Here is a 25,775-nt window from a genome sequence, read left to right on the forward strand (position 1 = left end):
CCAGACCACTGCCTACTAGTATGCATCTCTGGTTAGTGGGTTGTATTTTTTTATGTTTTTGTCATGTTATTAGACAAATATTGATTCTGAACTGCTCCAGATGTTGTAGGTGCACAGTTGCGGTTGTAGTGTAGAGGTTTGGAGTCTTAACTGGGTTTCTTGCTTTAGTAAAATGGTATTCACCCTCCATATGTGAAATGTCTCTCTCTCTGTAATGCCACGCGTTTTGCGTTTTTGTATTGTATTGATGGTTCTATAATTGTGACGTGATAGTGGTGGTATTAAGAGATGGATTATGTCGGGGAAAGTCCTCACTGAAGGCCCAGGTACCAAATGCACGGCCCGCCACTGGTCTGTAGGATCTGTTGGAATTCTAAGTCATTTTGTTGAAAATTTCCTACAATGTAACTATTAGGAAATTGCTCAGGCATGTCCAGGAATAAGAATGTACTCAGATTTATGCAGTCAGATTAAAAAAGTATGGGGGGAAAAAACTTCTCTCTTGCTGTGAAATCTGACTTCAAATAATTTTCCATTTGAATTTCCTTCTTTCCTGCTACAATTTGAAGTCTGTCTAAACATAATTATGCCGCTTGTGCACATACCATCCTTGTAGATGATTGTGTCCTCTTCAGCCACTTTCTTCCGCGTGTACAAGATAGACACATCGTCTCCGATGCTGGCCGTCACCGTGAGCGCCTCGGGAAGAAACGACGCTGAAAGATCAAAACATTTCTGAAACATGTCAAAGTTTCCCAATAGAATTAAAGAGAAAGATTGTTTATCAAACACACACACAAACCAATGCTGTGCATTGAGTATGGCCAAGTATGACTACACAAAGAGGTGCATTGTTCCAGGAAACCCAAACCTACTGAAAGACTATTTCATAAACCAACCCCCCAGTTGGTGATGTTCTCATAGATGCCACAGGGGGGTAAAAACAACAAGTTAGATCAGGAAAAATCCAGCATTTTGAATTAGGCAGTTTAATAGCATGATATTGGAAATAGACCAGGGTTTGCTTGTTTTATTTTTCATGCTTATTCTTTGCCCCTTGGCAAATTCCAGATTTATTAAAAAAAAAAAAAAAAAAAACATATGAAAATGTTAAAACAGTGCTTATTTGTGGACAAGATCATGGCAAATAGTTTTTTAGGAAAAGTCTATATAGAATTGCTTCGATTATCAAGTGATATTAATGTCAGAAACTATGCGGTGGTATCAAAAAGTTTCAAGACTAGCTCTGTTTACAAGAAAGTACTTTATTTATCTACATTTGTTCGGAAGTGGGATCATGTTGTTTCCCACGAGAAACTCACATGTGAGAAAAGCTTGTCGGTGCTCCCTGTGACTGTGCGAGCAGCCTTGTGCTGCCATCTGTTGGCGTGTTAAAAAAACTAGAATTAAAACCTTTTGATACCACCTCGTATGTGGATTCATTTCTGATAATGAGCTACATACAGATTCAAATCCAAAATCCTTAATGTGTATAAACAGGACCTGTTTTCCCACTTTCATCATTTTCACAGACATGCTCACCTTCGTTTAGCATTTTGTACGTGTACACCTTGCCACTGTCTGAGTTTTTGACCTTGCAAAAAAAAGCCCCGAATATGTCGCTCCGTGTCCTCCAGGAGAATCTGGCTGCAGAGCGATATGTCTTGTCTGCTGTGGAGCTCAGCAGCTTTTGCTGAGGCAGAGGGAACTCATGTCCCAGAGCAAGCGAGGCCGGACCGGAGGATGTCCAGTCGTTGCTCACACACTGAAGAGACGCGTCTGCTGAGGACACTACAGGGTCTGGGTTTATCAGCGTCACATCCGAGATGTCCACAGCGCTGCCTGAGACACAATTAATGATGTACATATTTATAGCAAAAAGCTTTTTTCGAAAAATGTCTTTAACACATGCTTTCACATTAGTAGTAATATAAGTAGTGATATTAAATGCATAAAAAAAGTCTTTTCACAAACATTATATTAAACAATTATTTTTAAAAGGTATCTCGTTACCACGACACGAGTAACACGACATGAGTACATTTTCCACCACAGGAACATACATTTTTGTTCTACAAGAGTCTGCATTACATCACCGCATACGCCATAATTTTTCCCATAACAACATGACAATCAATTTATTACTTAATTTCCTGAACTGCTCCAATTAACACAATGTAAACCGTATTCTTACTGACATAGATTGCCAAAGTCATACAGCTCCAACAATAAACAATTTCACGAGAAATCTAAACCAGAACATGTGTTATTTTTTACATCATTCACCTCCAGTGATTGCTTTTTCGAGAAAAAAACAAAACAGCTTCCAATACAGGTTTGTTCTAAGCACTGCGCTTTGTTACTTTTCATACTGTTTAACAGACCACAGGTCTGAAATCATTGAAATGATTAAGATCATTTCAATAATTTATCTCTACATCTAAACAACTTTGGCTTTGTTAAATGGTAAACATGTGCTACTTGAAATCTACTTGCTACTTACAGTATTCTGTCCAATCTGGCTGGCTGACATCTGCGTTATTGCTGTAAAAACAATTCCATCTTTCCAGGTTTTTTTTTATTTGATGGCACAAGTAAAGCCACAGATCTGAATGTTAGTAGCTCCACTTTGGAGCTGCAGGAAACAGGGTCAGCCAACAACATCCAAAAAAAAAAAAAAAAAAAAAAACCACTAATCAGAAGGTCTTTAGCTGTACTCCTATAAAAAGTAAACTTTCTCCACCTACAGTGCTCCAGAATCTCCTGGAGACATAGGAAACACATTCTCCTGATATCAGACTTAATTAGTCCCTCTCAGCTTTCATCTGTTTTGGTGTTGTTAGGAGGGACGAATACCCTGGAAACCATAAATTGATGGTTTCCTCAGAAGTTTCATGGAAAACACATGCCAGGCCACAAGTATGGCTTTTTGAGAATGGCTTATTGATTACTTTCCATACTGTTTAACAGACCACAAGTCTGCTTAAGATCATTTCAATGATTTATCTCTACATCTGAACAACTTTGGCTTTGTTAAATGGTAAACCTGCGCTACCTGAAATCTACTTGCTACTTACAGTATTCTGGCCAATCTGGCTGACTGACATCCGCGCTATTGCTGTAAAAACAATTCCATCTTTCCAGGTTTTTTAAATTTGATGGCACAAGTAAAGCCACGGATCTGAATGTTAGTTGGCAGGACAAGTACATCCCCGGCAAATAAATATTCCTGGTCAGGATCATATCTGCAGAAAAGAATAGTGGGCAGTAAAAGCACCCAGTTTCTCTGATTTATTGACTCGATGAACAGCATGCAAGCCCACAGGCGACTCAGTGGGGCCTGGCAACTGATAAGGTGCCATAAAAGCCTGTACAGACAAACCACAGGCCAAATCCTGGGCCTATAATCAGGGTTTCCTCCATGGCACATTCACAAACCTTTATAGAATTATTGAACATTACTACAATCATCTATACAAGACTTTAATATGAAACTATCATCTACATTGTTATGGAGGAAGCTGGGTTTTGATTTTTGTTTTTTTTTTTGCCTTTTTGCTTGCTTTCAAATGTTCTGGTGACCCCAAAGTTTGTTACATTTTGTTACAGTACAAATCAAACCTAATATCAGCAAAGACATGAAAGTTATTAGCGGATTGTTTGGTTCAATAAATCAAATGGATTTAATCCGAAACACAATAATTGTCAGGAATAAAAATGACTCTTGACCAAATGTGATTCGAAACATTCCAGAAATGTTCAAAAAATCAGCCAATGCTGAAATGGGTCATGGAATAAACTTTCCAGTTGAAGGTACAGCTAAATATTTGATAACCTCCTACTTTAAGGGATCCATAAAACAATTGCTGGATCCAAGGAATGTTTGCTTCGTTCCAGTCGTTCGGCTGAAAGAAAAGCGTCTGTGCAGTTCGACCTACAGCTGAGTTATAGATTTCCTAACAGGAGAGCAAATAACAGTGAACAGAGGATTGCAATATGTTTTTCTGTCTTGGGTTAAAGACACTGAAGGAACCTCAGCAGCTTTCCTAATTAAGCACTATGCACTGTGGCCTGTATTAGTATATTGTAGTCTCATTTGCATTGGTGTTGTTGATGGAAAAAACATACAAGCAAAACCCATAGAAATAACTAATGAAAGAATGCAGATGTTCACGAACTGACAATTAATGGACACCTATACACAAATCTCTACAGGATGTTATTCAGGAAAACCTATGAACCAATCATTTTTAATATACTACAGTACATCATGAACCTTTACTGCAGTCTCTGCATTATGACACACTGCACCTTACTTCCCTTGTTATACAGTAACGTGTTTTAGGTGCACCAAGCGTTCATTAGCTGTTATACAAGCGACATTTAGACGCCTTGGCATGAACCAACTTCCAACTCCCTAATCCACACACTCCACTTTGGAGCTGCAGGAAACAGGGTCAGCCAACAACATCCAAAAAAAAAAATGATACACTAATCAGAAGGACTTTAGCTGTGCGCCTATAAAAATTAAACTTTCTCCACCTACAGCGCTCCAGAATCTCCTGGAGACATAGGAAACACATTCTCCTGATATCAGACTTAATTAGTCCTTCTCAGCTTTCATCTGTTTCGGTGTTGTTAGGAGAGACAAATACCTTGGAAACCATAAATTGATGGATTCATCAGAAGTTTTATGGAAAACACATGCCAGGCCATTGAGTATGGTTTACTGACTACCGCACACCGATTATAGATTATTACTAATTTAGTTTTGTTGTTAAGTTCTGCTTATTGGATATGGGATTAAGTTTTGTTTACTGAGTTGGATGGATTTTTTTATATTAAACTGAGTATTTCTAATTGCGAATTTTTAATAAGTGTGATAGTCTATTGAAAAAGCCCCAGATAGATAGATAGATAGATAGATAGATAGATAGATAGATAGATAGATAGATAGATAGATAGATAGATAGATAGATAGATAGATAGATAGATAGATAGATAGATAGATAGATAGATAGATAGAAAGAAAGAAAGAAAGAAAGAACCAGGAACATCCCACAAAAGCTGCAGTTTTGGAGATGCTTTGACCCAGTCGTCTAGACGTCACAATTTGGCCCTCTTCAAACTCACTCACATCTTTACGCTTGCCCATTTGTCCTGCTTCTAAAACATCAACTTTATAATACATAAATAATACAATTATTTACAGAATAATTGTCCAGAATGACATAAAATGTACAGAGTGGAGCAGAACTGCATTATGATTACTGAATGTTTGACTTCTGATCAGAAGCTTGTGAGTTCAAATCCTAACAAAACCAAGCACCCACTGCTTCATTGTATAAATAAGATCATTGTGCGTAGCTTTTTAATAAGGGCATCTGCCAAGTGTTATAAATGTAAGTATGGCCTACTCAGTATGTCTTATTGACTAAAACATTTGCAGTTTGGGTAATAGAGTATGACTTACTTAATAATAAATTATACTTCACTGTGTAATTATTGAATATAGAGTTTATTGAAGAGTCATTGTTTCACAAGTGGGGATTATTGAGTATAACAGAGGTACAGATGTTTTTTCCCCCAGTATGTTTTATATAGTATGGCTGGATTAATATGGCTAATTTAGCTTGCTGCATTGCCTATAGGAGCATTTGACTTGCTTACCTGATTGCCTGGTTAATTGTAAAGGAGGCTCAAATGGATTGTGGAATTGGGAAAATTGACATTTAAATCTGACATGGGATAGACAGATACTCTGCACTTCCTGCTTGATACCCTGAAAGTCATGTGACTGCAAGAACAGCAAGTAAGTTTGCGATTTGCAAAATATGACTTACTGTTTCTTTTAATCAGTTTACACAGGCTGTTAAGGGTTTTGGAAAGTTACTAGTGTGCAAAAGAGGGAAACCTCGCCCAGCTATTGTTGTGGCAGGAATAGTACAGTGCTAAAGATCTATGCAAAGGGGTGTTGGGGTTAAACTTTACCACACACACACACACACACACACACACACACACACACAAATGAAGGTGAGCAGAGCCTAATTTTAGGAAGACATCAGTCACTATGCATGTAGGCTTTGTGTCTGTTTCATGTCCAGTGGACAATAGATACATAAACACTGTTAGTCAATGGTTTATTAGAGTGTCTCTCTGACTCCTAATTGTCCCCAAAGCCTACTAACTTCCCCTTTTAACAACCTGCATTAGTGTTAAATGCTGTCACAGTGCTGTATTCTCTCCAGTTGTTTTGCTGGAGTTCTGCAATCGTAATGAAATTCGAAATGAAATAAAAACAAGATAAAAAGAAATACACAACGCACAGTCACGGTCTTGGCTCTATATCGAGATCTGGGTTTTATAATCAAAAAGGCATGCAAGGTCGACTAACAAATACTGAAGTTTACGTGCGTTTATTTAACCAGCTGTCAGAGGCAGATGTTTAAGTTTTTTGAGTTTTTTTCAACCAACATTCCACAAGAGGTTACGAAGCATCTGTGAGGAGTTACAACTGGATCCAAGACAATTCTAACGAGGGAGTTGCTGATTAGATAACGATATATTTTGACAGAGTAAACGCTAATCAAATGAATTACGGAGGGGAAATGGAACATGGCGAAAAGAAAAACATTAATTCTCTTAATACGGGATTATCAATATTTTGTTTCCTTGTGGGACAGTAAATGGTTGGTATTGTTTGGGTTTATTAAAGGCGAAAGCAGGTTTTTTGTGTTCTTTTAAAACTGGATAAAGATTCACACATGCAGTTAGGCAATAGATAGATCTCATTAAAAATTGGAATATCACTTTTTTAGACTAAAATTATACTAGAAATAAAAAATATAATAAAAACTAATTTACGATTATGATTAAAGTTTTTTTGCAACCTGCCAGCAAATGATCAAAGTAAACCTAAATGCTATTAATTAGAACTGAAGCTACAAGCTAATCTCACAGAAAGTAACACCATCATCCTTTCCTATATAAACAGGCTTAAATGTGACCCATAAGTGAAAAAGAAGTGTCTATTTTTTACCATTCCACTGCCCTATATGGGCATAACAGCAAATCCCTGGTCTTGTTTCTCACTGAATTTTGTAAATTCCAGTAGTTATTTTTCAGTTATTTGCCAAAAGCAAATTTAGTTACAAATACAGTAGTTACAGAGAAACAAATGGAAAAGAAAGTATGGATCCTCAGATGCCTCCCCAGAAGGAATTCCCCACTTGGAACTTCCTTCTAGTTCCCTTTGTGTGTTATGAATGTTTGTTTTTCTCTAGATGTTAGCATTGGCAGTTTTCTGGTTCCTCCATTTTGTGTCTGATAAATAATAAATGACCAAATCTGGCCATATGTTTCTGTAAAAATGAAATTTCCAACATTTCCTTTTTTTGCTTTTAGAGGGAAGTGATAGCTCTCTGGGTAAGATGTTGGATGTCGGATCAGAAGGTCATGAGTTTAAATCCCAGCATCACCAAAGGCCATTTGGCACCTCAAAAGGCACCTCAATTGCTCAGTTGTATAAAAAAAGATATTTGTAAGTCGTCAAGTAAGTTGTCTTCAACCTATCAAGGAGAGTAAGCCAGCAACAATTTCAGCAAAACCTTATTTCTGTATCATGTACCAATGAACCAATTCTTTTGGTTCTTTTGGTTAGCACTTGGACATATGGTTGTAGACTGACTAGAAAACAAGCTTTGACTACACGGAGAACTCCTGCTTCATGTCTTTCTTATTTAGAAGTAAAAAGAATCCAACATTTGAAAGGGAAAATGCTTTAATTTTACCACAGGTTCTTCATTAAAAATGCCACTTTTACTTACTTGTACTTGCAGCAAATACAGTAGATTTATAGTGGCATATGAACAATAATGAGTTTCATTTAACATTTAAAGGCTATACAACTGAGTCCAGCCCAAACCTTCCCGAAGTATCTTAAACAAAGTTGTTAGAATGAAGAATGACTTTGTTTCTTATCTTTTGCTCCAAGGAACAAAATCTTGACTTGATATTGTTGTTGCAGGAGTGATTAGTGGGTGTTTAAGGAGGGGACTGAAACACATGGATACTAAACCAGAGGCACTACTATTATATCCACGTTTCTAACAATGAAATCTTGAAACGGTGTGTTCAGTATGCTCTAAATTTACATTAGACCATTGTTTTAAAAGTCAACTGGAGTGTAAATCTGCATTGATGGGAATAAAGGAAGCTGTTAGGAGTATGGTGGTTAATCGTGGCTGTTGAAGACAAGGCTGCTGAAGATTGTTCTAGAATAATATTTATAAATGTGGGAACAAACCACATAATATAGTAATAGTTGTCAAATTTCGGTGTCAAAAGATTTGAGAAAAATGGAACCAGGTATTAAGTGAAAAGTCTATTAAAATTAATAATTACCATGAATACTGGCAAAAAACTGTGAAGCAAATTCTCACACACTGTTTTCAGAATATTATTTTAGTTTTGTGTGTTTTGGTTTTAAAATCTTTTGGAATAATTATTGATTAAATTAATTATTTAAAAAAATTATTTTACATTTATTTTAAAAATTAATGATTAATTAAAGATTGAAACAAAATTAAATAATTAAATAAATGATATAGAACACAACTGTAAGTCTTTCACCATCTCTTTCTTTCTTTCTTTCTTTCTTTCTTTCTTTCTTTCTTTCTTTCTTTCTTTCTTTCTTTCCATCAGGAAACGCAAGTTCTACACCGTTTGTCAGTTTACTTTTATATATCATTAATATAAAATTAGGACGATCATTTCAAAATTCTGAGTGAATCTGAAAAACAAAGCATCAGAGGTTTTAAAAGTTTAGAGGCTACAGCCAAAAAAATTAAGTATTGTTAAAAACAAGTTTATTCTTTTTGGCAAATGTAGTAACTCTAGAGTAAGAGATTCTGTTTATTGTCAAACTTAGCATTTAATGGGTGCAAAACTTATAATGGTTTCATTTCATCCTGTCATATATAACTTGACAACATATAAATACATGTGTATAAAAGGGTTATGAAGAGAAATAAAGCTTAAAGGAAAGTAGCAGAGACCTTTCTGGTGAGTGAACGCAGCTAGTTCAGCCAGAGTGCTTTGCTAATCTGCCAGTGAAGCTAGCTTAAATAACAGCGTTTGGATGTAAAATAAGGAACAAAATTTCCATACCAATTAGTTATGTTTAACTAGTTAGCCTCTTTAACATTATATTGTATAATGTATATATATTTTACATTACATTATTAGACACCCACATGAGAAACACTAGTGAATGTAGACTGTGGGGGCGGTAGATGTGCTTCGTACTGCATTAGCTTCCTGGCATTCCTGGGAGATGAACTTTCACCCTTCCTTTAGAAACAACATCTGACCAACCCTGGGATTCATTTCAGGACTAATTACATGGTTTACCAATTTATTTATACATATACTATTAATTAATCTATATGTCTGGATTAGTTATGCTTGTGACAATTGACAAAACACAAAATTGGATTTTTCTAAGTGATTCTTTAGCCATTTTAAGACTTTATTATAAATGTCATGTTGACTTATGGGCATGTTTCTGTGCAATTATTGTAACAAAATTAAGTAGCGATTGTATGGAACTGAGGTGTGTGTGGTCATCAAAATGCAGAGAGAGAGAGAGAGAGAGAGAGAGAGAGAGAGAGAGAGAGAGAGAGAGAGAGAGAGAGAGAGAGAGAGAGATAGATAGATAGATAGATTATATTTTGGCTCATGGTGGAGGAAACAGTGAAAGTGCAGTAGTTCAGAGCAGGTCATTAAATCTTCATTCATCTCACCGAGACAGCAGCTCATTAAATAATCAGTTTTGCTTTCCTGAGCTGCTAGTCGTTGTCTAAAAGTCATGGGAAAATGATCACAAACGATCAACACATGTTGCTTTTGCTGCTTATCGCCGTGTCGTATGTAATTGCTGAGAAATTAAAGGGTTTAAAAAAATTTTTACAGCCGTGTTGAACTGATGGTGGCTATTAGTGGAATGTTAATTGTTTTAGCAAGGATTTTATTGGTGGGGCAGGGGGGAATCAGTGAATACTTATTATTTCTCAATGAAAAATCTAGTTCTCCAAGAACCCTATAACAATGTACCAGTTCATTATATCAATGAGACACCTTTAGAAATGTGTCATAATATTATAGAATTGTACAATACTATATCTCTGTATGTCATTTCATCCTAGGTTTGATCCTAACTAGAACAACTAGTTGTTCTGAATAAGGAGGCGTCTGCCAAAAGGGATAAATGTGAATGAAATATGCAGAGACTAATGATTAATGTTTCATTAAAATATATAAATAATCGACATGCAATGGTGAATATGATCAGTATTTTGAGAGAGCCTCGGTGAAGAACGTTGACCAGATCTGAGCTGTTCATATTGGGGGAGAAATATTGGGATATAGAGATAATCAATCAATATATGGATGATGGGGGGAGGGGGGTGTAGAAGGAGAACATACTGTAAAAAGGACAACTAGATGAATATATATTTGTTTTTGTTTAGATTGCCATTTTTCGATCTATCCAATATTTCTTTTCATGAAATTTAATCGAAAGTCAAGTCTGGGTTACCTGGAGATGGGGTCAAAATTTTTAGTTTTACTCCATTACTTTGAATGTTTTGAACTCCATGTTTTGAAATGTTACTTGCAGTTGAAGGCTGTACATCATTATTTAGTCTCTTTCCTAGCATCATTTGGCAAAACAAATAAGTTCATTCCACTGGTGTATCACTCTTGGCTTTCTTCTAAATAGCTAAGGAACATCGACAGCAAATAAAGAAACAAATCAAAACACTATGTGTTTTTTTCATGGACATTTAAAATGGCAAAGAAAAATGATGAAGCCATAATTGAATTCTGCTAGCATAGACCCATGTCTCTTTATTAGCTACCGTTGCTAAATGGATGTCTCACATTTCAAGACAAATAATCTTCAATTAGACAAGTAAAAAGCACATCGAATGTGTTACTTATTTGTCAAAAAGGTAAATAATTCTTCACGACAATTAAGACAACAACTAGCAACACGGCAGTGTGATTCATTTATAAAACTCTACTGTTCTTTGGATGCAACTCCAGCAATCTGTCTGTAATAAAGCACCATACTTATCATATACAGCAGCATGGTATTATGACACACACACTCACACACACAGCACAAATAATCAGCGGTCCCAAGGCTGATCCCTGAAGGTCACCAGTGTTTGTGATAATCAGTGGTTAATTAATGTCAGTTTGACCCATAACCGGGATATAAAACTGCTCCGGCTGCACTAATAAAATGTTTTCCTGACTAAGCATACTTCCCTAGTTCATGCAGACTACAAACTTGGTTCCAAAGCAGCTGGAAGATGTTAGTAGCACCACTGTGTTTGGGCATCCTCTAATCTATTTGTACTCTATCACCTGATTTGTCTTTTACTCTTTTTTTTCTGTCAACTCTGGACTTATTTACAAACCGTATGGCAAACATGCCATCAAACAGTATGTGTCCCTCCTGTTTATCCATAAGCAGACGTCTTGTGAAGTCTACACAAAAGTCACTGATACACAAACGAAATAATTCGAACCAGATAAAACAACCAGGTCAATACAAAAAGTAAGAAAAAACATAATTGTGTTCCTCAGACCGTAGTTACAATTATACAGTAGTTAGAATTTAAGGTTAAAAAAAAGCATGTTAACCGACCTGTCAGTATGCAGCCCAGCAGACAGACGGTGACCGTGACAGGCAGGCGAGGCATATTTGCCCGGCTGAGGGGCATGAACAAGTAACGTGTCCACATCCACGAGTTTCAGAGCCTAAAGACCCCGAGAGAAGCAAAAAGAAACATAGACATCCCTCCGCAACAACTGAAGCACTAGAACTCTCACTGCTCTGTCCAGGCACAGGGAGTAGAAGTTCCTTTTTCCTGTTTCCCCCCTCTCTCTCTCTCTCTCTCTCTCTCTCTCTCTCTCTCTCTCTCTCTCTCTCTCCCCACTGAAGATGGGAAAGGCGGCAGGCCAAACAATTGCTTGTAATGAGGTGCAGCTCCTGCTTCAACCCTGAAGGGAGTGGTCCCCATGTTGACCTTACCATAAAGGAAGGGGACTGAAAGAGGCAGAGAAAGAGAATGAGAGACAAAACAATGAAGCAAATCATCATCAAACATGATAGAGGTGTGGCGTACATCAAATAGACTGACTTCAAATAAAAATGCCTTTATTTCTGAGGCATTTATAATAATAATATATTAAAAAGTATTTTATGAAAGTTGTAACATGTAAGGCTACGAGCACCAAAGCGCTAAATCTGGTCCTAATGTTTATAAAGATTACAGTCTTCACAATGATTTTAGATGATGAAACCCATATTGAAAGGAATATATTTTGCATTATGACTGGCATATACAATGCCACAGCTCCATTACACCAATAAAGAAGCAAACATTCAGATGACAAATTTCCCCTCACCTCAAATCTGACTGACTTAATTAGCTTAGTTTTGATGAAAATCCTTTCCATAAAATCGTTCCCAAGTTTCCCAAAACTGGGCACCAAAAATCTCAATTGATGAGTGGAACTTTTGATACTACTTGTTCCTTTAAAACAATAGATTTGTATGTATATGGACAAGTTTATCCTGCATTAATCATCAAGCTGCTCGATCGTCCTCCCTGTGATAAATTTTGTTTTAATGGCAACATTCATCATAGTACAGAGACTAGTAGCAGACTGCCTACATAACACACACACACACACACACACACACACACACACACACACACACACACACACACACACACACACACACATTTTTTCTACAGCTGGCCTCTGGCTTTTCCCATGTGTCCTTGTTACTCCACATTTGTGTGAGTTTGAATTATTCACTGCAGGCTTGAGGAATTTCACTGACAGCACATGTCGTGGGTTTACTGTTTTTATGACTTGGCCTAAAATAAATTTTTTTGCAAATGAATTGATGTAAATCTGGTTAACAGAAAACTTCTTGTGAAATTCTTGTGAAATATTTCTTAGTGAGTATATAACTATATGATGTAGTACATCATTGTTTCTAAAGTAAAAAAAACATACAAACATCTTTAACCACAAGATTTATATGTGCGTATATCCAATTCCACATTTCCTGTTATGGTAACCTCCACTCTTCTAGATTTCGGAGTGTGCTTGTGGAGATTTGTGCCAATTTGTAAAGTGAGGTACCTGATGTAGGTGAGGGTGAGGAGGCCTGGGGTGCAGTCAGAGTTCACATTCATCCCAAAGGTCTTCAAAAGGAGTAACTCTATTGCAGGAGATCTTGCAGGCTGGCTTTGTGCACAGGGGCATAGCTCAAATATAGAGAAAATATAACGCTATCACATCCAAAAACGCCCTATACAATTGTGCATCCAATTTTGTGGTAACAGTTTAAGGAAGAAGTGGTCAGGTGTCTCAATAATTCTGTCCATATAGTGATCATAAGGACTTCTTCTTTGAGGACATGTTTAATTATGTAAGACATCTGCAGTGCTTTGTAAGGGTCCCAGAAACCGAACCATGTCTTGACAGACTAGTGTAAAATGTAAAATTCTTTTATTTAAGCTACTACAACTTTAATAAATGAGTCTGCACCGCTGGCTTCAGATGCAACCGACGAAACGATTTGATCACAAACACATGTCATGCAACGAGGCTTTCCAAATCCCCGTGAACATTAATCATACTGCTGCTCGCCTAGTGAGCACAGGTGCGCAGATGCCTTCTGCTCTAAATATTTTACGGAAATACTCCTTTGGGAGGCTTGAAAATATTGTAGGGGCAGGACAGGGATTAGCATCTGAGCAGCGATGAGGTGATTAATGGTAGGGTGAAAAAAGTCCGCTCACTCTTGCGCTACTTACCTAGACCTTGCGCAAATGTGGGAAAATGCCCAAACGTTCGCACGCGACATTGTTTATTGAGTTGCTTTCCAACTGCACACACAGTTTCTCCGAGTCAGAGAGCATTAGAGCTTCAATGATCTTGAAACCTGTATTCAAATCCACCAACGAGTCCGGAACTGAAACGGAAATGTGCGGAAACGCTAGACTAATCCGAGCAAGCTCTAAATTTAGACTTCATCCCAGAATGTGCCTGATCAAAGCCACTATCTTAAATATGTTGTGTTTATGTATGTGGAGCTGTGATTGGATTTGCAGTGTGAGCAGGGCAGCGAGAGTGCAGTGAGAAACATTAGGACGTATTTACGTTTGTGATCGGCCCCGGGCTTCTCTCAGCACGGTTGGAAAAATATTCTCATGGACCTTTGACTCGTGAGCGGAACAGGTTTAAGGAACTGGTGTTTAGACAGCGGTCTGTGTTTCTTCCTTTCTGTGCGTGTGTGTGTGTGTGTGTGAGAGAGAGAGTATATAAGCTTATATATGAGAGAAAAGAAAATGGCCAATGGGAATGATAGAGGTAGATAGATAAATAATTGCAATCATTATAGCAGCTGTGGCAACACTCGTCCATTTTTCCATTTTGTGAATGAAGGGGAAAAAACAATGATTTTAGGCCTCAATGAAATAGCAAATGCACAAAAAAAAATATGTCTCTAAAATTAATACTATTTTAGGTTCAAGCAAATCAATGTTTCCTTTGATCTTATTTTAAGTTTAAGCAGTTCTGCAAAACGCTGTTTTTTTAAATTACTGGCACCCCATCAAGTATGGAAAAAACTAGGGAAAACCTGGGGTGGAGTCATGGAGCACAAAAAAAAGCGAACGCGATAAGGAGAGCCTCCTCAGGGCGGTGCAGAGGTCAAGGCCCTCTCTTCGTGGCTGATGGTGCAGAGGGAACAGTAAGTCACTCAGCATTGTACAGGGTGGAGTTCCTATTCGCTGCCTCCATCACACCCAGTGAGGGCTCTGAGCCAGAAGCCGAGCTGAAGCGTATACGCCTGAACCTGCACATGTGCACAGTTATGAAAGTGTGTTTGTGAGGGTGTGTCCACAACCATTAACTAAACACCATGTTAAAAACACATGCTACAGAATCAAACAGGACACACGTTATTGTTGTATCTCTAGGTATTAGGATGGTCAAGTTGCTGTATGCTCTGTTGATACTTTCACAATGACTGGAAAGGAAACTTATGTACTATGGGTGTTTACCAGTATGCGTATTCAACATTTTTTAGTACAGGGCTTTGGGTTCACTGCACACGTGTGCAATTCTTTGCAATCCTTTTTACATAGTTCAAATCTAAGTTCTCTCAGGAATGTATTAAGTGGCGGACCGCAAGTGTGTTTAGTTTCCGCCTCACACTTCAAATGCGGTTTTTTATTATTATTATTATTTAACTTGATAAACATACACAACAAAGTTAGCGCAGTGTCACTGTGGCTACACGCTCAATACCCGATGTTTTGCGCATGCATGAAAATCCATAGGATTCTTTAGCGTTTAATGTCCAGCTTCAAGAATTTCCCTTAAAGCGTTAAAATCCTGACAATTCCACATATCGAGGGAGTGAATGAATAAAGGATGAAAGGAATGAAGACATTTGTTGAAGTATGCTGAAATAAGTAGAACAGTTAAGTAGATCATATCTTTAGAAAATTTAATATTTAATTTAAAACACACACACACACACACACACACACACACACACACACACACACACACACACACACACACACACACACCTGTTTTACCCATATGCGGTCTAAGAAATATACACTATTTAATTTGTGCCAATTAAATTGATTACTCAATTTAATCAATATAATGCCTCCAATACATTGCACATCATAACTGATCGGATGAAAAATATATTGTTTAATGAATAAAACCATAATGACAAATTGCTGTTTGCTAGTTTAAGTAAGGGGGAAAATGTAATGCTATTAAATATCGCATCCAATATAATTGCAACTTGTGGTAAAAAAAATTACATATGGCTGAAAAAATTCAGGTTCCCTAAAACTATTCCATATAGTGAATAATTAAACACACATACCTAATTTTTAGTGTGTGTGTGTGTGTGTGTTTGTGACCAAGCCAGTCCTCCCTCCTTTACACCATACTTAGGCCACACATCTGCATAGGACTAAACGTGTGTGTGTGTGTGTGTGTGTGTGTGTGTGTGTGTGTGTGTGTGTGAGTAAAATTGTTACCTGGAGAACACTAAAGCTTGACATTCTTTTGGCTGTTTTCGCACTTTATTTATTAAGCCTGTGTACGAGTGTGTGTTAGTCTACGTATGTGTGTGGTTTCTTAATAGACTGGAATACGCATGAGGGCCAATTACAGCAGGTTTCGATAGAGAAACTAGCTACAAACAGTGTGTCATAACTTCCCAGAGAAGTTCCAAAAAAATCTCCTCAACAATAAACATTGAAACGTTTATTATTTCTACCCTTTTCCCGAGAGCTGGAGGTCAGAGCTGCTCCTAAAAGGGTACTGAAAGATTGGACTTGGAGCTGAAAGCTTGTTGCCATGTGGGTTTCCAAGAAGGATCAGAATTCAATGAGATGAGTAACAGTTTGTTGATGAGCTTTTTGTGCCAGTGGCAGTCTCTAGAAAATACCATTATTTTCCATCCGATCAACACACAACAATCTTTTTAGAGTATTTAAAGTATTTAAAAGTGCTGCATATGCAAATGGATTATTCTTTCGGCTGCTCCCGTTACGGGTCATCACAGTGGATCATCCATCTTCATACCACCCTGTCCTCTTCATCTGCCCCTTTAAAATCCACCACCTACAAGTCTTCCCCCACCACATCTATAAAGCCTTACTCTTTTCCTCCTGCCTGCCGGCTCCATCTTCAGCATTCTTCTACCGATATACGCCATATCCCTCCTCTGCACATGATCAAACCATCCCAATCACACCTCTCTTAACCTTTCTCCAAAACGTCTCCAATCCGGTCCATCCTCATCCCTCAGCATCTTCAGCTCTTCTACCTATTCCAAAATGGTATCTATTCTTCTCCACCCTGCCTGCAATCGTTTCTTCACTTCTCCAAAAACACCCTACATCTGCCAATCGTCCTCAGAGATTTAAACTCATCCACTTTCACCACCTCGACTTCTTGCAACCACAAAGCATATGGCTGAGAAAAATCCTGAAAAATGAAGAATCTAATGAGAACCAGGCACTCATAATACAGAATCACTGAACGATAATGGAAATATTAAGATTTTTTTTAAACATGCTGAAATTATTAGTTTTTTGATGTATATATTTTTTACTATTTTCTTTTTTTTGAAGTTGAACTGAATCGTTTGTATCAGTATCTGTAATAATTATAATAAGATAAAAATGTATTAATCACGAAGGAATTTTTTTGCCAGAGACCTGCTTCGAATTAAGAGAAACAATAAATATAAATGAAACAAAAAAAATTCTTTATATACAAAATGTATTCAAAGTACAACCATTTGTGTATTTCTTTCTCATTATATGTTCTGTATGAGGGTGTGGTCAGCTAATGTTCATGAATGGGAGGAGGAGTCATGGCCAATGAGCAAGTAATGAGTGAGTGTTCACACCTGTGTGTGGTTTATAGAAACTGAATTATATTCCCTCTCTCTCTCATTTACTCAAGGTGTCTGGCTTTGTCCTGCACTGAGCTCAAGTCCAGCCTTAAGAGTGGTGGAAAGATTGGAAAAAACCCAACAACCCTGCCCTCTGCGTCATCATTCCCAACCCCATCATACTCACCGTTTAAGAATTTAGTGTTCAGGATTGCAAATTTATGAAAAAATTACAACCTTAATTTCTAAACTGAAGTTTAAGACAATTTTAAAAGCACAGTTCCAGATTTCTGGTGTCGAATGTTGTGGTTTTGTCGTTTTGGGTTGAAAAAAAGCCACAGTAGCCATTCTAACACCCCTTCACCTCTTGCACTATTTCAATCGCCAATATCTGTTCCACACCTCTAGCTTTTATCCATGGGAGGTACTCGTAATGGGGGGAAAAAAAAATCGTGTTTCTGAGGCCACACACACACACACACACACCAATGGCTGAAAGCAGTGTTAATGAAACAGAAGAGACAGAGAGGGCGGGTAAGATTGTGAGAGGGATTATGAATTCTGAGGAGAACACTGGGCAACCCCCTTCTCTGGTAAAGCCAAGCGGAAACCAATAACATTAAAACAATAGTGCTATCAGCCACTGCTGTTCCTGCCTTCCGTTAACCCCTTACTGCCCCGACGCCTGAGACTCACCAACATCTGGAAATTACACATCATGCCATTGTTTCCTAAAAACATTATTCATAGACTAAATTCAATTACTTGACAAGATAAGCAAAAATATTGAGTACTTTATTCGAGATGTATTAACATGTATTTATCGTAATTGACAAGGATTTAGATATTCCTTTTCAATTGTATGAAATAAATGAATTCAAAACATCGTAAATTGTATTATTTTAATTTCATTACAAGATCCAGACCTACTCATTTCCATGTGACGTAATAAACACATCCCAATAGACAACTAGATTTATTCGCCTTGTAAATATTTAAATAGAAATATTTCTGTATAAATATCCATATAGAGTTAATTCTTGATTCGGCTCCATACTCGTATCTCTTCCCTATTCCGCTGTGTCCATGTATTCCATCAAATCGTGTCACGGAAAAAAGCAGAGGAAGACGGATTTTACCACAGGGGCCGTCTTTCTAATCTCTACGGCACGTGTGCCATGCGTTTGGAATGTTGAGTAGGAGAGCATTCCTGCACGGGAAGTGAGTCAGTGATGAAGTCGGCGAGCCGCATTGGCGGCTACAGGGGAGGCAGGAAGGCGCTGCTCAGTTTTTGGTACCCTGCAAAGCATCCATGAGGATCTTATTGTATTCAGACAGCTGCTTGATGACATCCTTCTTCACGGGCCGGTAATCGCTCTCCAAGCTTTTAGAAGCGATGACTGGGTTTTTTCGGGAGTTAAAGAAAGCTTGTGCAATGCTAAATGATACCACCTGGTTGAAATCTGACCCTGTGTCCTGTATGGGTTCAACACCCAAAATCTCATGATACCCAAGTACAGTTCGAAGCGAATGTGATATAATCAACACTGACATCTGTCTTTAGAGCAGCTCCAGAGTTAGATTTTAAGACATTTAGTTCTGTCTTTGGGCTTTCTTTGGATTTTTCCTAAATCCTAAAAAAATTTTCTATATGGCCAAAAGTCTGTAGCTACCTGACCAGCTACGATCTAAGACCAAGTGCAAAGCCTTTTTCCCAGAAAAATTGAGCTTTTTATAGCTTTTTAATATAATGTTTAAAAAGCATGTACGAGATGATATTAAAAAGTTCTGTTTAAAAGAACATGTTTAGACACTATCACCCTCACAATAGTTCCCTTGCACAGCAATACAGTGTTTCCAGCGTTCCTGCCACTACTGGAATGTGTCCTGAAAGTCTTCAAGCATCTTCGTGCTGAATCATCGCAATGGTGTCAAAACGGCGACCTTTGAGTTGGATCTTCGAAGTCCGCAGGAGCCAAATCTGGCAAGTAAGGCGGGTGCAGAAGTGAGATAGCACCAGTTGCACAGCTTCCGATGAATGATGTCTTTTGGCACACTGACTTATGAAGGTCGGTGCTCCCTGTGACTGTGCGTGCTTCCATCTGTTGTCGTGTTACAAAACTAGTCTTGCAACTTTTTGATGCCACATCGAATGGTTGTGATGGTCAGTTTTATCCACAAAACCTTGGCCATATAATATACAGCAGAAGGTGCCCTGGCCCTGCTGAATTGCACAATCATTGTCTTGTTTAGTGTATGTTCCTGCCTAATGCATGATTCAGTGCAACCTTGACCAGGATAAAGCTCTTGAAGATAGATAACTGATGCCAGATTTGTGAATAAGTGTAAAAGGATACATTCTTTCATAACAAAGTTGTTCTGTTCAAGGTGCTGCCACTTCCTTTCCAGATTTGTCAGCTGCAGGATTGGAAGAAAAAGGAAATTTATATCAGAGTTGATTATATTTAAAAGGCATTTTATTCGAGAGGCAAACTGATGTGATGTGATGTGATGTGGTGATCAGAAAGCAGCATTAAAGCAGATTTTACTCTCGGTATCTGAACATGGTCTAATGGGAATTGTGCAGTTGCACATCTGTACATATCCGATTCTTACATAAACGCATGTGTTGAATGCCATTTTCCAATCAGCTCCTGGGAGCAGAAGCACTTTCCTGACGTTCCCTAAAAGGTTCTTATCGTAAGAAAAGCCTTTCTTAAAGATTAAGCTGACTTCAAGTAGGCGTGTGTATCGTGCCAGCGAATCCATGCACAATATGTGTGGGTATGTTTGGAGTATTTAAGGACGTGATCGTCGCCTGCTCTCTCAGCAGAACAACAGTGTAAATTTGCTGGCTGGACAGAACCATTTCCTCCATAGATAGGCAAAAGAGGTATGTTGCCAAGACTGTTGTGAAGACTGTGAGCCTGGACCTTTACCCTATATAAGAGCACAGGCATCAGGAAACGATACCCCATCCAGAAATAATGCAATGGTGGGGACACAATTATGCTGCCTGCTGGGTAATGAAACTAAATAAGCAGAGTAAAGGAACTGAAATGGCCTTACAAAGTTAGAGGGAATCTAGGACCTACACCATTGTTTAAATATTACTATTAAAACTGCTGCTTGACCAGTATGTGTGTGTGTGTGTGTATGTGTGTGTGTGTGTGTGTGTGTGTGTGTGTGTGTGTGTGTGTGTGTGTGTGTGTGGGTGTTTGTGTGTCTGACCTGTGCGTGAGTCTCGTTCTCTTGCAATTGTGCTGCAACAGTCTCGTATTCCTTATTCGTCTTGTGATTGATCTTCTTAAAGGCATCTCTCCTCTCAATTAAAGACACTCGTTCTTCTTGTAACATCTAAACAAATATTTAGAGAGCCTGTCAAAAGTGTGTATACGCCACGTCTTTTATTTGTGCCATTTTTTCCCCTATGCAACAAACTTGGTAAAAAGCAATGAATTAGAAGACAATAAATGAATGAAAGAAAGGTCTGTGGACAAATGTGACATTGTTGGCTCTAACAGAAGAACTTATGTAAGACGGAGAACAGGAACGGAGATGTAAGCAGACCGTCTCACCCCTACAGTCAAACATGAGGTGGAAGCTTAATGGTTTAGGGTTGTTTTGGAGCAGAGAAGGTTGGAGACTTATTCCAGGTGAAAGGAATACTGAACCAACATGGCAAACATTTTATACTTCAAAATCATATAATTCTGTCTGGACTGCGGCTCATTGGAACCGACTTCGAATTGTACGTCTAAAGTTCTGTAAGCGTTATTTAGAAAGCAAACAGTTGGCTGGAGTGTTATCTATTATAGAATGGCCTACCCAGTTAGTGCACCTAAATCCTATTGAACTGCTCTGGGATGAACTGGATCACAAGGCCAGAAAGAAATATCCAACTAGGAATTTTTTTTCAATAAATTCAATGAAGAATGGGGAACATCTGAACATTTATAGTTTTGTTTGGTCAAAATAAAAGTTTCTGTAAGGAATTGTTTATTCTCAAATCTGATTGGTTAGGAGGTGTGTACCTGCATCTGCACTGTAAATCATTCTAAATACATGGTTTCTGTATTAACATCTTATTTCACAGGACCAGTCTGTGTTTATTTGAATCACCAGCGCTGTGAACCTATCCCTGCTGATTTGGCGACTGAGCTCTTAATCTAATTTTGCTGGATCTGTGGCCGTGTCCTTCAGATGTCCTGTTATTTTAGAAACGTATATGCTGTGTACAGTACTTTCACAACAGAAACGCTGCAGTAATTGAATCTGATTGCGGAACCATAGATTTTTTTTTTATTAGTCAAAATGTGTCTGTATCAAAAAAATGTTTGCTGTTTGCCTCAAAAGCGACACCATGTTATCTGACTATTTCCACATAGGAAGAACCATGAGCTCCTAATGGGAGACGTTTTGTGGGGGGAAAAAAAGGTGCATCCTGTTTTAGGCAGAATGCCCTTGGAGACTTAAGTGTAACAAGTCCTGCAGAAAAGCTTGAACAGCTGATATCCATGTTTATGCTACAGAGAGGAGCTTGTGTTACTCCCAAAAGAAATGTGTGTGTGTGTGTGTGTGTGTGTGTGTGAGTCATTGAACACTGCTTGCTAACGAAAGGAAAAGACATAATGAAATACATATTCTTCCTGAAAGGATTTATGAGAAGGGCGATGCTTATCTCATGTCAATGCGGTTGATTGTATTAAACTTTAAAACGTCAAGACTGAAGTCACTTACCTTCACCTTGTGCTCTCCGGAGGCTTTCAGGGCGTCGAGATCCCTGTACGTCTTCAGTCCTTCGGTCATCTGCAGGATTTTTTCTTTCAGAGAATTCATCTCTGATTGCACTTTCCCTTCCAGTCGCTCCACATTCAGAAGATCCTGCTGCAGACGTTCACACTCTGTACGTACACACAATTTATTAAACACTAGTCAATAACTGAATACGGCCAATAATGTGATCCAGTAATGACCCATATGTTATACATCATACATAATGTATTATAAAGGAATGAGACGTGATGTTATAGGCAGTGGTGGACGAAACACTATGTACTTGAGTTAAAATAGAGATACACAAGGTCAAATATTACTCCAATAAAAGTGCTCCCAACTTTCACTTGAGTACAAGAACAAAAGTATTTGCCTTGAATTGTACTTAAGTATCCAAAGTACTAGGATTTATTATGACTATAATGTTACTATTATCAGTTTATGTGAAAAGACTCTGTTACTCTTAGCACAACAATCTACTAATAGAATGATATTAATGATATTAATGAAAAACACTTATTAAATTATATATTTAAATGAGTCCAAAACCAAGAAAAATTGTGCAAATTAGGCCACAGGTGTTGAGTTCTTCCATCATTTATTCATCATTAAGCCCTAAATAAATTATTTTTTACAGCCAAGTGTATTGCTAAACTTACAAGCCAAGAGAAATTCATACCAATAACAGAAAGCTGATTGGCTGTTGCATTTTTGTAGTCGTAATACAGCGAATTATATTTATATTAGCGATAGAAAGAAACTACAACATGACGGAAACTAACAAACAAAAACACTCTAAAGTGCTGCAAAAACATTTCAATGAGCAGGAGAGGCAGCGTTACATGGACGTCAGAATATTAAGACCTGATTACATGAATTTAAGACCTCAAACAGCGAATTTAAGACTTTTTCAAGGCTACAATTTGGATTTTTCGATTTTAGACTTTGTAAGACTCCATAGAAACCCTGTTTTTATCTACTCACAAATAAAAAGGAACGACTGATTTCGCAAAATGTAGTAAGATGTTTGACATTGAAATGTAAGTTAAAGTAAAAGTCTCCTTTATATACTTTATATGATGTTAAACATATTTTTAAATTAGCCGTAAAACTTTTTATTGCATCTTTCAAATTTAATATTTTATTCCTTACTTAAAATTATATTAAAAAAAAATCTATTCCATTAATCATAGTGAAAAGTATGGTATATATATTTTTTTATATTTTATGTGGCACCCTCATTTATCCCACACACAGTAATATTTGGTTTTTATTTGGTATTCCATTATAGCCGAAACACAGATGTTTTTACCTCGACCTCCATTTGAACCATAGATCTCAAAGAATATTTCAGTTTAAAAACTTGAATTATCACAATCATCTTTTTTCCCGAAAGAGTGTTTGTGCTGAATTCGCACTTCACACCCGTTTTCTGATATAGGCCAAAAGGACACAAGGCACATGGTGTATGCGTGTGTGTGTGTGTGTGAGATACAGTGCAGGAACAGTTATACATCACTAAGCGAAGTACTGATTCAGTGCTTTTGAAAGCAGCTAATGTATAACGTGTATGGAAGCTGAGTGAAATCGCCTTCTGTATGATTTCCCCAATCCCTCCCCCCCATTGGAAATGCTCTCTAGTGGCTGGTCCTTTGCACAGAACTGGTGGCTTTGGGGAGACAGGAAGGGGAAAAGGGCCAGTTCCTCCTGATAGGCAACAGGCCCAGTTCTGTGTTTGGAGAGAGTGGTGCATGTGTGTATGTGTGTAGTATGTGGTGTGATCAAAATGCCCTGTCAGCAATTCTGGGCATTCTCTGCTGCTTCCTCCTCTTGGGGCTTTTCTTTTACTTACCACCCGAGCCAATCATCTCTCTCACGCACTCTCTCTCTCTCTCTATTTCATACACATCAAGACCACTTTATACAGACCCTTTTGTGATGAATATCTTAGTCAGGGTTTCAGAAAATATTTACACAGCATCAATGTGGCATTCCGGTTGTTTTGTAACGCTAATCCTGGTTTCGTTCTGAACATTTAACTCTGAACATACATCAACTGTATGTTTTCCTAAAATAAAAAATAAATGAGCCTCCCAAAGCCGCATCAAGACACACACATTAGTCTAAGTAATGGCTAAATGTCAAATTTCTATAAGATTCTATTAATTTCTTTAGTTTTTTCCTCAAAAGTGCTTCTCGATTAGTCATCTCTCGTGTTTCTGGATTGGATATTGCTTTATGTGTGCTCTTTGCCGTTCATGCAAAACTATACAAATAATTTGTACATGCATCCCTCATAAACTTTAAACCAGTGGTAACCAACACAGTGTTTTATAAATAGCATTAGTCTACTGTTCTTTATGGATCAATAACACTTGCATTGATGTAGATTTAGAAATGACAATATTGAGTCGAATTCAATATGGTGCGCAAGATGCCCCAATGGTTGTGAGGAAGAGTTTTTACTTTACGACAGTTAAAAAAAAGTGTGTATGTCTCCTTCATGAGGAGACTGTGGCGACGACAAAGCGGTACAATGTCTACCCGTATATATATAATATAGACAAATATCTCAGATTTTCAAGGGTTGAAGCAGATTGAGAAACAGAAATAAATGTTTACAGTAAATATATGTGTTTCCTACCATGGTAAATCATTGTTGATTGTTATTGTGAGAAATCATTTACATGTGATAAGACGGTCTCTTCACATATATGCATATTACTGTTAATAATAATATTATTAAAGGTGAACTGGGACACTTTTTGTTATTCAGGAAGTTTCTATCAAACAAGTAGCTCTTCGTATTACTCAGAACAGTTGAAGTAGCTTTTGGTTTCGTGTTTGGTGTGAAGCTAAACAATCTTGCACGAGCACTTGAAAATTTCTGATAACTAATTGCATACATTTGAACAAAACGTTTATTGCAAGATAAACACCACCGCACTACACAAATTAGTGCCTGCTGGTTTTTTTGGTCTCCAGCAGCCTCTTCCTTTCGAGCCAGAGGCCGCTCGGCATTCCCCTGCACCGCTTTTCAGCAGGCTATGAAAGTGCACTGCTGGAAGATAAACAAACAGGGTGCGGAGGAACAATGCGTGGTGGTCCCGAGAATAGAGCGATGGAGGAAATGGGGCGGCACTGCGGAGATAAGACGATACTGAAGGAGTGGGAGGGATACCGCAGCTCCAAGGTGTCTTACACAAAGAAAGGAAAGTCTCTTGGCTGAGCTTCAGCCACTATTTGGACACACAGAGCAGGGAGTGAAGGAGAAGGATGTGGAACTGGGGAGTGGACTTGAGCAGTGTAACTGACCGTACGGTCACCTTGATTCCGTTTGAGTTAGCTCTCTCCGGGGACCTGTGCATGTCTGGTTGCTCCTCCTTTACAGTATTATTATTATTATTATTATTACAGGTCATGCTCAGTAGCAGCAGAGATCTATTGTGTTGTAAAAGAACACTAA

General features: G+C 37.9%; 2 protein-coding genes across 2 annotated transcripts in view; both read right to left on the reverse strand.

Annotated features, from left to right (window-relative positions):
- tek (TEK tyrosine kinase, endothelial) overlaps positions 1–12,071 on the reverse strand; it is a 28,816-nt gene extending 16,745 nt beyond the window's left edge. The window contains exons 1-3 of the mRNA XM_083531094.1: positions 11,720–12,071; positions 1,543–1,842; positions 606–716 (exon numbers count right to left, since the gene is read on the reverse strand). Coding sequence (XP_083387220.1) covers positions 606–716; positions 1,543–1,842; positions 11,720–11,816 — 508 coding nt within the window. The 5' untranslated portion in view covers positions 11,817–12,071. The remainder of the gene's footprint in view (positions 1–605; positions 717–1,542; positions 1,843–11,719) is intronic.
- Positions 12,072–18,314: 6,243 nt separating this feature from the next.
- ift74 (intraflagellar transport 74) overlaps positions 18,315–25,775 on the reverse strand; it is a 23,205-nt gene continuing 15,744 nt past the window's right edge. The window contains exons 17-20 of the mRNA XM_083531107.1: positions 22,274–22,437; positions 20,765–20,890; positions 19,891–19,951; positions 18,315–18,933 (exon numbers count right to left, since the gene is read on the reverse strand). Coding sequence (XP_083387233.1) covers positions 18,818–18,933; positions 19,891–19,951; positions 20,765–20,890; positions 22,274–22,437 — 467 coding nt within the window. The 3' untranslated portion in view covers positions 18,315–18,817. The remainder of the gene's footprint in view (positions 18,934–19,890; positions 19,952–20,764; positions 20,891–22,273; positions 22,438–25,775) is intronic.

Source organism: Silurus aristotelis (genome assembly GCF_946808225.1).
Source record: "Silurus aristotelis genome assembly, chromosome: 26".
In the NCBI taxonomy this organism is placed as follows: Eukaryota; Metazoa; Chordata; class Actinopteri; order Siluriformes; family Siluridae; genus Silurus; species Silurus aristotelis.